The sequence below is a fragment of the Helianthus annuus genome, chromosome 14 (assembly GCF_002127325.2).
Source record: "Helianthus annuus cultivar XRQ/B chromosome 14, HanXRQr2.0-SUNRISE, whole genome shotgun sequence".
In the NCBI taxonomy this organism is placed as follows: domain Eukaryota; kingdom Viridiplantae; phylum Streptophyta; class Magnoliopsida; order Asterales; family Asteraceae; genus Helianthus; species Helianthus annuus.
Genome location: NC_035446.2, coordinates 94437753 through 94449394, shown reverse-complemented (window position 1 = coordinate 94449394; position 11642 = coordinate 94437753). Strand labels below are relative to the sequence as shown.

Sequence of the window (11642 nt, the reverse complement as noted above, 5' to 3'; positions counted from 1 at the left end):
ACCGAAGGTTAATGAAATTAAAAAAATAACATTTTTTTCTTTTAACCTTTTCTTTTACTTTTTCCGCTTATTAATAACTATTTATATACTATTAATTTGAAACATTTGTGTGCATCTTTTGTTGTAAGTTGTGCTTAAATGGTTGTATTTTAATCAAATATAGGTTGTAAGTTGTGCTTAGGTGGTTGTACCTTAATCAAATAATAATGGTTTCATTACCTTACCAAATCCAATTTGTTTTGTATGCATGTATGGTTGTAAATTGTGCTTAAGTGGTTGTACCCTAATCAAATAATGGTTTCATTATCTTACTATATTCAGTCGGTTTGATCCATTCAAAGTTGTGTTGTTTTATTTGTAAATTGTTATTTTTTATAATAATCTAATTAATTTAGCCAAAATCTTGTATAAATATAATTTGCAACATATTGATGCAATGGTTGTTGTAACGTATGCATTATGGTTTGTAACTTTGTATAGTGGTAATGATATATATTATATATAGATATAGATTACGATGAACCTGTCAAAGGGGAAAAAATAGACGCGGATTCATCGTAACGCGCAAGTCCTAGATCAACTTAGTTATTTTATTCAATATTTTACGTTTCGGTCTAATTTCTTCGCATTAACACCGCAACTTCAGTGTTGGTGGTCGCTGACAGTATTGTGGCATTAGTGTTCGCCCCCGCCGCAACGCGGGGGTAGTTAATACTAGTTTAATTTAAAATTCATCGATTTAATCATGCCCAAATACTTAAGTTTCTAACCTATTAATAAATAAAAAAAATAAGTAAAATGTTAACTTGTGTAATGCACAAGTTTCTAATCTAATAATAAATAAATAAATAAAAAACAAAGTAAAATGTTATAATACATCAAAGTTCATTTTTTTTTCAAAAACATATATTGACGACCATATGTGTTAACCGATTATATTATATTTAATCAACCCGTGTGATACACATTTTTATTCAACCCATGCAAAATACGTTTTTAAAGATGTAACTTTTTTATAATCTATAATAGGGAAAATGTCACGGAATAGTAACCAAGTTTTAAAAGTGTTCTAAATAGGTAATTTGTATCGTTCTTGTCCCAATTAGATAACTTAACATTCAAATCAAGCCATGTCTTTTTTTCCACGTGTCAAGAAAAAAAATGGAGCATAAGATGTTGGGCTCGGATTATTTTAATATATGAAATTATATTTATTAAAAATAAAAAACTTTAATTACATTAAAAATTATAAAAAACTTTAATTATATTAAAAATTAAAAAAAAACAAGTTACAATCCACGTCACTCGAGTTAGCATCAAATAAAAGGGAAAAACGAAATAAAAATCCATATCACCACAATTACCTATGAAATAGATGGAAAAAACCCTTAATTTTAATGAAAAATAAATGTTGAGTGATTTGATTGAAACACTTTTAAAACTTGAGTGACCTAACTGGAACACTTTTAAAACTTAGTTACTAATCTACAAAGTTAACCCATAATATATAAAGTTATGTTTATTTAACTCGTATAATACACGGGGTTATAGTCTAGTTAAATATAATAAAGGTAATCACCGCGTATGACCATCGTCAAAAAAAAGAAAAAAAAAAATCATAGCATGTGACTTTTACCTTGACCTTCCCGGCACGTAACCCACTAGCATCTTCATCATAAAATTTAAATATAATAAAGGTAGTCACCGCGTATGACCATGGTCTCCTCTTCATCATAAAATTTAAATATAATAAAGGTAATCACCGCGTATGACCATACCCACCAACCCACTAACCTCTTCATCAGAGCGCCCAGAGCACTGGATTTCTCTCACAGATTCGTTGTTGTGTGGTTTTGTGTTCTTATTGTTAAAGTTTTATTAGATTAACTTTGGGGTTTTGTTAGAGGAGAAGTGGTCAGTCAGAGGAGGCGGAGGCAATATTTGCAGGTGAACCTTATACGGGAGCGTATCGACATTTGATATTTTTCAACACACACAAGTATTCAACTCGCATTTATTTATTTATTTATTTATTTATACGCTGCTGATAGTTTTTGAATAAGATTGATTGATGTTATAATTATTATTGTTTCTTTATATGATACTTGAGGATTCTTGATGATCCAGTCATAGTTAGAAATAATGATTGAACGCCTAGCGAGATGAGGGTGGGTTGAAGTAAGAGCATCTCCAAAAGCTTCCAAGTTTGGAATCAAAACTTCAGATCCAAACCCACATCACCGTTAGAGGACTTTGACTTTGCTTGTCCGGTCGGTTTGGTGTGCCAAACACATGACTTTTTATTATGTGTGGTGTGATGTAAAGGTTTAGATTGGTTATTAAGGCTATGCGGTATGGTGATGGTCCCATCCTTAGAGGATGATTCGCCACGTAAGTGCTACGTAGATCGGGTGTGAGAATGGAGCTAAAAAATGGAGGATGAACCTAATTTATATATACAATTGTACGTATAGATGTGTGAGAGGGGGGGGGGGGGGCGTCTTTGCCGTCGAGACTCGAGACCCCGACGTTGGCGACGATGGAGGAACGGCGACGAAGGGCATGAAATGGAGAGGGGGACAGCGACGGAGGGACGGCTTTGCTGGACGGTCCCCATACCGTCCAGCCTAAGGAGATCGAAGAGTACACACCAAATTTGAAACCAAAACTACATGAAACGCTGTTCTTGAATGAGGCAGCTGCACACCCTGTTTCATCAATTAAATTTGGGTCCATTTTAGTTTTAAATAAATTACCCTTTTAACTTTTATGATAAATTGCCTAATTTAACACAAAAAAAGGCCTTGAAATTAATGGATTTTCGAATTTACTTTCAAATAATATTTTGAGTTAAGTGCCATTTTAGTCCCTATGGTTTGGGTCATTTTGTCAGTTTAGTCTAAATGTTTCATTTTTCGTCTATGGGTCCAAAAAGGTTTCACCGTTGCCATTTTAGTCCACTTGGTTAACTTCATCCATTTTTCCGTTAACGAGAAGGACAATTCGGTCATTTTATATGGGTCGAATTGCCCTTCTAGCTAACAGAATTACATATAAAATGACCGAATTGCTCTTGTTGTTAACAGAAAAAATATGTGAAGTTAACCCGGTGGACTAAAATGGCAACGGTGAAACCTTTTTGGACCCAGGGGCGAAAAATGAAATCTTTGAACTAAACTGGCAAAATAGACCAAACCACATGGACTAAAATGGCATTTAACTCTAATTTTTTATTAAACACAACTTTTTTCACTAAAATAACTGTAGTAGTGGGCTGTTCTGCCTATTCAAAGTAGACCTGGCAAACGGGTCGGGTTGGGTCGGGTCATGAGTCAAAATGGGTTCGGGTCAAAACGGGTCAATTAAAAAACGGGTTGTTTTGGTTCGGGTCAAAATGGGTTCGGGTCGGAACGAGTTCGGGTCAGAACGGGTTTCGGGTCGGAACGGGTTTCGGGTCAAACGGTTCATTAAAAAATATGTATGTGTGCAAGTGTGTTGGTTCATATCTGATTTAATATAAGAAAATTGAAATAAAATTTAACATAAAATACGAAAAGATTAGCATTTCTAAGTAACCAAAAAGTCAAAAAAGCTAAATTCATTGAGAGAAGCAAGTTGTATGGTTACATACTTGCCACGTATATTTCTAATAGTCTTTATCACACATCCTATCCTATATTTTCAATTACCCTCATTTTTCTCTACTCAGACTCCTTCTTAACAATCTCTGTGACTCACAAACAACTTGTGTGAAGAACCAAAAAATACTGTGAGAATCCTTTTTATATGTTAATTTTTGTTGGCGATTCGTTCAAAAAAATGTGAGAATCGATTTTGTGACTTTTTTGCCTCATCAAAATTAAAGGCGGTGGACGACGGCGGTGAACGAAGGTGATGGACGGTGGCAAATGGACGACAGCGGTAGATAAAGGCTGCGGGGTCGACGACTAAGGCGTAGATGAAGGAGGCTTAGTATACACGTGGTATAGCATGTTTAACTCATCAATCTTCAATATGGATGATGAAGAACCCGTTGTTCATTAACTGCTAAGACCCGTTCTGACCCGTTGGTCACATGCTAAAAAACCATTTTGACCCGCTTTTTTCAAATCAAGAAATTGTTGGATGTCCAGGTTGACCCGTCCTTTACTTTTGCTATACCCAAATGAACCCGAAGGTAGAAAAAAAATAACCCAAACCTACCCGTAAATGATGGTTTGGGTTGTGATTGCCGGCTCTAATTCAAAGTATATGTTTTTTTTTTCCTGTTTCCTCTCTAATGAAACCCTGTTTCTATTTTAATTTCTTACATAAATACTTGTATATAAATTATCTTTGATCAAACAAAACTCCTTGATGTGCAATAGAAAGAACATTTAGCAAATGCGGTCGTAGCCCAAACTACTTTGAACAATTCTTAAGGGGCTCATATTGTTAGAAGATTAAGAGTTCAAAATTCATAATCTCTTTTTAATCAACGATGCCTCCACCTTTTGGTGACTTGTTATTGCCAACACATGACTTTTATGTGCACGGTACTTATGTCAATGTGTTTATCATTTATGGAATCTCTTATAATTGAATCAAAAGTATATATAAAACCATACTTGCTTATGCAGGACACGACAATAATTCAGACGGAGCCAATACCACTTACAGACAACAGACAGGTACTACTGCGTTCAATTAATCCTACCTTGAAATATACAAAACTTGTAAACTACTCAACTAAACTAGAAAACAAGAGGCCATATTATCTCTTTATTTACAAACGACAGACAGGTACTACTGCCCTCATACCTTAAAATTTACAAAACTTGTAAACTACTTAATACCTTAATATTTACAAAACTTGTAAACTACTTAAACAAGAAAACAAGAGGCTATGTTATCTCTTTATATACAGACCGGTCAAAGCTGTACATTTTTTGAATGCATGTTCTGTATAAAAGAATTTATATATCCTCTTAACTACAATTTGTATGAATCCATGAGAATGTGAGAGTGTATAATAGGCCCTTTTCTAGCTATGTTATATGACTTTACACCAATCCACGATCTGTTAACCTCTCCATCATAGCGCCGCCACACCGCCAGATATCTCTCACAAATTCGTTGTGTGGTTTTGTTTCTTATTGTATAGGTTTTATCGGATTAACTTTGGAGTTTTGTTAGACAAGAAATGGGACTGCCGACTAGGCAGCAATATCGAAACAAAATAGTTTTCGGTATACCTATTTCGGCACCATATCAGAAAGAGGTATATTTCAACACACACACTCGCCTTTATTTATGGACGTTAATATTCACATATCCCCCTCTTTTTTTGAATGACAAAGTTCTTTTATTTTTATTCCATGTTGTCTATGGGACTTGAACCCAAGAAGTCCTCCTCCCAAAGTGTTGGCTTTGACTTTGCCAATGGACCACCATCCCACTCTATCTCTCTATATATTTCTACAACAAGCCTTATTTATACGCTAATTATTTTTTAATAAGATTGATGTTATAATTATTGTTTCTTTTATATATTGGACATGATACTCGAGGATCCTTGATCCAGTCACAGTTAGGAAGTAAGATTCGGCGTTTGATGAACGCCCATTTTTTCATAGGGAGATGAGGGTGGGTTGAAGTAAGAACATCTCCAACAGTATCAAGTTTGGAATCCAAACTTCAGTTCCAAACTCACACCACTGTTGGAGGACTTTGACTTTGGTTGTCCGGTTTGGTGTGGTCAGGTTTGGCTTAGTGAATGTGAAGGTTTGTAATAGTTTAGTGTCGAATAAAAATTAAATTTGCAATGATGTGGCGGGTTTAGATTTTATACTTTAACCACCATTAAAAATGTTCTAGATCGTTTCAAATCTCAATAGTTATGATAGTAATACTTTTAAAGGTTGAATATGTTCCACCTTTAAAATATCATTTGCTTGGTGTGACCATTTAATATACAATACTTTACATAATTTCAAATACATCCATGGCTTAGTGGTCTAGTGAGAGTTAGTTTGCCCACTCTCCAAAAGCCTGAAATTGGAGGGAGTGGACGTGTGCGCGTGCGTCCACGTCTGTGAATGCCTTTCATCAATTCAGTAAAGAGATCAAGGTGTACACCCCAAATTTGAAACCAAAACTTGGACTCACATGGAATGCTATTCTTGAATGGGGCTGCACACCCTGTTTCATCAATTAAAGTTGGGTTGATTTAAGCACCGGCAAAGCATCCCTCGGCCCTCATCGATTTTTCTGCTCGTAGTGTTAATTTTTAGAGTCCGGTCCCCACGGATTTTGATTTTGAGAGCCCGACCCCAATGAGTTTTCGTTCAAAGTCTGCTACTGGATTTTAAGTGAAAATTTCCGTTTTAACTTTTATGATAAATTAGCTAAATTAAAAAAAAAACCGGCCTTGAAATTAATGGATTTTCAAATTAACTTATAAATTAATTTTTTATTAAACACAACTTTTATCATTAAAATGAATGAAGTAGTAGTGGGCTGTTATGCCTGTTCAAAGTATATATATATATTTTTTTTCCTGTTTCCTTCCTAATCTAATCCTGTTTTTCTTTTCTTTTCTTACATAAATACTAGTATATAAATTCTTTTTGATCAAACAAATCTCCTTGACGTGCAATAGAAAGAACATTTAGCAAATGCGGCCGTAGCCCGTTGAAAGTATTAATCATCCAAACTACTTTGAACAATTCTAAGGGGTTCATATTGTTAGAGGATTAAGAGTTCAAAATTCATAATCTCTTTTTAATCAACGATGCCTCCACCTTTTGGTGACTTGTTATTGCCAACACATGACTTTTATGTGCACGGTACTTATGTCAATGTGTTTATCATTTATGGAATCGTTTATTGACTTGTTATTGCGAACACACTTTTATGTGCACGGTACTTATGTCAATGTGTTTATCATTTATGGAATCGTTTACAGTTGAATCAAAAGTATATTTAAAACCACACTTGTTTATGCAGTATAAATCTAATTTGAATCATCCATGGAGGCAGCCACTATCACTTACAGACGACAGACAGGTACTACTGCGTTCAATTAATCCTACCTTGAAATATACAAAACTTGTAAACTACTCAACTAAACTAGAAAACAAGAGGCCATATTATCTCTTTATTTACAAATCAATCGAATGTATGAACACACGTTTTGTATAAGAGAATTTATATATCCTCTTAACTACAATTGGTATGCTATGCAGTTAATATCGCCGGTATATTGATCATTCGGTTATCTGGTACAATATCGGTACAAGATATCGGTTAGAATATTTGTACCGATATTATCTGTGATATTGACCGATATATCGTCGATATTTTGCTTCCTTAATATCGGTTATCTCACTGATTTTATAGCTTTAGGATTGTTGGCCCATTTTAGTATTTATACTGCTCAAAGCCCAGTCCCCTTTAAAATTGTTGGCCTACCCAATGTCCAAAACCATAAAATGGAAGAATCCGTACACCCTTAATCCAATTCCAATCGCACAACACTCATCTAATCGACAACTCGTCAACCCTAAATCCGATCGCCAACTCCAATCGCACAACACATCAACCCTAAATCCGATCGACGACTCTGCAACTCACGTTCAACCATCCCAACTCGGAGGAAGATTTCATGGCTTATGATTAGATCGTGTTTCTAATATAAAATATTGACACTTGATTTTACTATTAATATTATATAGGTTTTAGTGTTTTACGTTTATGTATGCATGCATGTATGTATGTATGTATATAGGGAAATGATATAAAGAAAACCCACTTTAGTTGAGAAAACTTAGAGAACCTTTGTAAAAAGGAATATTAGATTTTAATAATCTCAACTATTCGCCGTTGGCCGCCAACAGTCCCAACTTCAAAAATAACCACTGACAGTCCCAACTATTAACATATTGGCCTCCAATGGACCTTGACTAACAGAACTCTAACACCATTAGTCTCCAGTCGTCGAAAAAACTTTTTGGCCAGATTTTCGTCCCAAACCTCTTTGTATCCTTATTACGGACCTTTAGGAACCTTTTTCTAGTAAAAACCCCAATTATTGAGGTCACCGGAGAACTCCTTTTTTGCCGGAAAACTTTTTTTTACCAGAAAACTTCTTTTTTACCGGATAACACAGCTTTTTTGCAAGAAAACTCAACATTTTCATCCCAAACTTCTTTGTAACCTTAGATCGGACCTTTAGGAACCTTTTTATAGCCAAAAATGTTTTTCCGGCGACCAGAGACTAACGACGTTAGGGTTCTGTTAGTCAGGTTCCACTGGAGGCCAATATGTTAATAGTTGAGACTGCCAGTCGTTATTTTTTAAGTTGGGACTGTTGGTGGACAACGGCGAATAGTTGGGATTATTAAAATCCGATATTCCTTCTAAAAACCATATGTAACAAACTTTTTTTTTCTAAAAAATAGGGAAAGTAATATGCATATTTCAACCATTTTGAGTTAAAAAGAAGAAAAAAAAAAACAAAAAAAAGCGCTGACTACTTTAAAAGAAATTCAATTTTAGGTATTATGTTTTAGATTCTTTTTTGCATTGTGTTTTAAACTAAAAAAAATCAATAGGTATTATGTTTTAGATTCTTTTTTGCATTGTGTTTTAAACTAAAAAAAATCAATTTTAGGTATTATGAAAACAAAAAATATTCAATTTTGAGCCAAAACTCTTAAAAAGTGATAAGTAAATGTAAGCATTGCGTTTTAAATTTTAGGTATTATGTTTTAGATTCCTTTAGCATTGTATTGTATAGAAAAATATCATATGTAATAATAAAATGTATTCTAGGTATGAAATTTAAAACACTGTATTTAACTTTCTTTGCGTTGTGTTTTAATTTTTATGCATAAAATACATTTCATTGTGTTTTAAATTGCTACGTGTTGTGTTTTTATATGTAAAACCATGCCAAAAGAAAATATAAAACACCATGCCTAAAATTTAAAACACAATACCTCTATAGACATTTTACACATTTTAGGAGTTTGAACTATGTGTGTATAGGGTTAGGTTCATTTGTGAACACCACCCTTGCTTGTGAACCTAGTGAACACCACCCTTGCTTGTGAACCTAGTGAACTAATCCTAGCCATTGATTTACTTTTTAGATAAAAATGGTAAGATTGTAATTACACATATAAACTTAATAATGGTAGTTATTAGTTTTAAACAAAATTCCCTAATTTTCTCACTCTCTTATTCATCTTACATCTTTCTTTTGTTCATCTCTATCTCTCACTCTCTCTTAAACTGAAAACATGAATCAATCCTATCTTATTTTTTGGGGATTAAAGTCGTATGCGCCGGGTCTGATGCCCTCCTTTCTCAGAAGAAATACATTGCTAAATTACTTGCTCGTGCGAACTTATCACATTCTAAGCCGGTTCATTCAGCATGTGCCACCAGTGTTTACACTTTCTCTTGGTGATAGCCCCCCGTTTACTGATCGAGTTAAGTATAGGCAGATGGTTGGAGCATTACAGTATGTTACCCTATCTCGGCCTGAAATCACTTATGCCGTCAACAAAGTCTGTCAGTTCATGCACTCTCCCACTGAAAATCACTGGTCTGCTGTTACACGAATTTTACGATACTTGCATGGGACGGCTGATCATGGTCTTCTCATATCCTGCATTTCCTCTTCTGTCCTGCATGCTTATGCTAATGCCCATAAATTAACAGCATTTTCTGATGCAGACTGGGCTGGTTGTCTAGATGACCGTCGATCCACGGAGGATATGCAATCTATTTGGGGATGAATCTTATCAGCTAGAAAGCAAAAGACTGTCTCTCGGTCATCTACTGAAGCAGAATACAAGGCTTTGGCAAATACAGTCGCTGAATTGACTTGGCTTGAAACATTGTTGGCTGAACTTCGTGTTCCTATGAAGATACCTCTGATTTTATGGTGTGATAATTTGGGTGCTGCCTATCTTTCTGCCAATCCAGTTTTCCATGCCAGAACCAAACATGTAGAAGTGGACTTCCATTTTGTTCGTGAGAAAATTGCCAAAAAGAAGTTATCTGTGCAGTTTAGTTCCACACATGACCAGATTGCTGATGTTTTCACAAAACCTCTATCAACGGATCATTTCCTTTTCTTGAAATCCAAGCTAAAAGTCCGGTCCCAGCCTTAGCTTGAGGGGGAGTATTAGACGATATATATTCCTTGTATAAGCCCGACCCTATGATTGTTATAGCCGGCCCTAATGTTGTTACCCTAGTCTATATATAGATCATATGTTTCTCCTATGTAATTACAATCAATATACAATATTTTACCAAGTTTAACTTCTTATAATCCAAGCCATGAACCAATAAAAAAGTAGGAGAAGATTACAAATAGAGGCCTAGGTGCGGAGGATGACAAAGATGAGTGGTGGACGATGAAGATCGGCAGCCCATCCACCTGCTCCAGCGGCAACAGCGTCGTCTCATGGCAGTGTCCACGTGATTTGGTGTTTTAACGAGTACGCCGATCAAATAGCACAGAGGTTGTTCCATTTGTTGTTTAGCGATTCATAAACAAAACAATTGGCATAACCATCGATTTATTAATATATATTTACACCAAAAAAACATCAACCATCAATTCAATTCATGCTTGAAACTTTTTCACCAAAACACTTGCATGCTAATCAAAAGTTTAATACCAAACAAAACAAAATAAACAAACAATTAGAATTTGCACATCTATTTCTTCTTTTTGTTGCTGGCAAAGTGATGAGCTTCATTCATAAATCTCTTACAATATATATTCGCCTTTGAACATACAACCTCACCTTCGTGCAACTCTCTAAGCTCCCCCTACCTGAACCTGCCATTCTTTATTTCCTTCTATTGTCTTATAGTTAACCTCTTAGGTTCCAATATTTGTTTTTTTATTGTACAGTTTGTTGACAGTTAGGTGGTGTTTGTTTTTCTAAAAAAGATCTGCGCAACCTCTTCTGTCTGCGCCGCGCAGACCACGCGCAAACATTGCCATCTGCAAACTGTTTGTTTTTCCGAAGAAGCTTCATTAAAAAACGTCTGCACGAGCTCTTATTGGTGCAGACTTGGCCCAACAACTTCTAAGATATTCTAAGGTCTGCAAAGGGTTAAGTGCCACCATGCACCACCACCGTCCACCACCCACCGCCATCCATCACCACCACCTCCACCGTCCACTACCCACTACCGTCCATCACCACCACCACCGCCGTCCATCACCACCACCACCGTCTACCACAGCCACCATCCACCACCACCCACCGTCCATGTCCACCTGCCACTACCACCGTCCACCACCACAGACCAGCACGGCCACCACCAACCATCACTACCGTCTGTACACTACCTTTCACCTGTTTTTTAGATGTCTACATACGTTAAAAAACAAACAACCTTCTTCTTGCAGACTGCAGAGATTTGATCCACCTCTTCTTCTACAGATGTCAGCAGATGTGGTCCGCAGACTACAGATATTGCACCTCTTAAAAAACAAACAACACCTTAGTGTTGTTAAGATACAACAACTGCATTGGCAAAAACAACATAAAACAATAATGTGCAATTATTATTACATAAATGTAATTATTATTACATAAATGTACATAATCATACATATCTATAATTGT

At 35.6% G+C, this 11642-nt stretch overlaps 1 protein-coding gene across 12 annotated transcripts in view; it reads left to right on the top strand.

The window, feature by feature from the left end:
• The first annotated feature begins 1758 nt into the window (after positions 1 to 1758).
• LOC110908699 overlaps positions 1759 to 11642 on the top strand; it is a 35024-nt gene continuing 25140 nt past the window's right edge. Inside the window, exons 1-5 of one of the 12 annotated variants that reach the window (XM_022153668.2) lie at positions 3434 to 3769; positions 3866 to 3983; positions 4620 to 4670; positions 5144 to 5260; positions 6988 to 7047. In XM_022153668.2, coding sequence (XP_022009360.1) covers positions 5183 to 5260; positions 6988 to 7047 — 138 coding nt within the window. In that variant the 5' untranslated portion in view covers positions 3434 to 3769; positions 3866 to 3983; positions 4620 to 4670; positions 5144 to 5182. The other 11 variants (XM_022153670.2, XM_022153669.2, XM_022153671.2 and 8 more) reach the window with 11 other exon arrangements.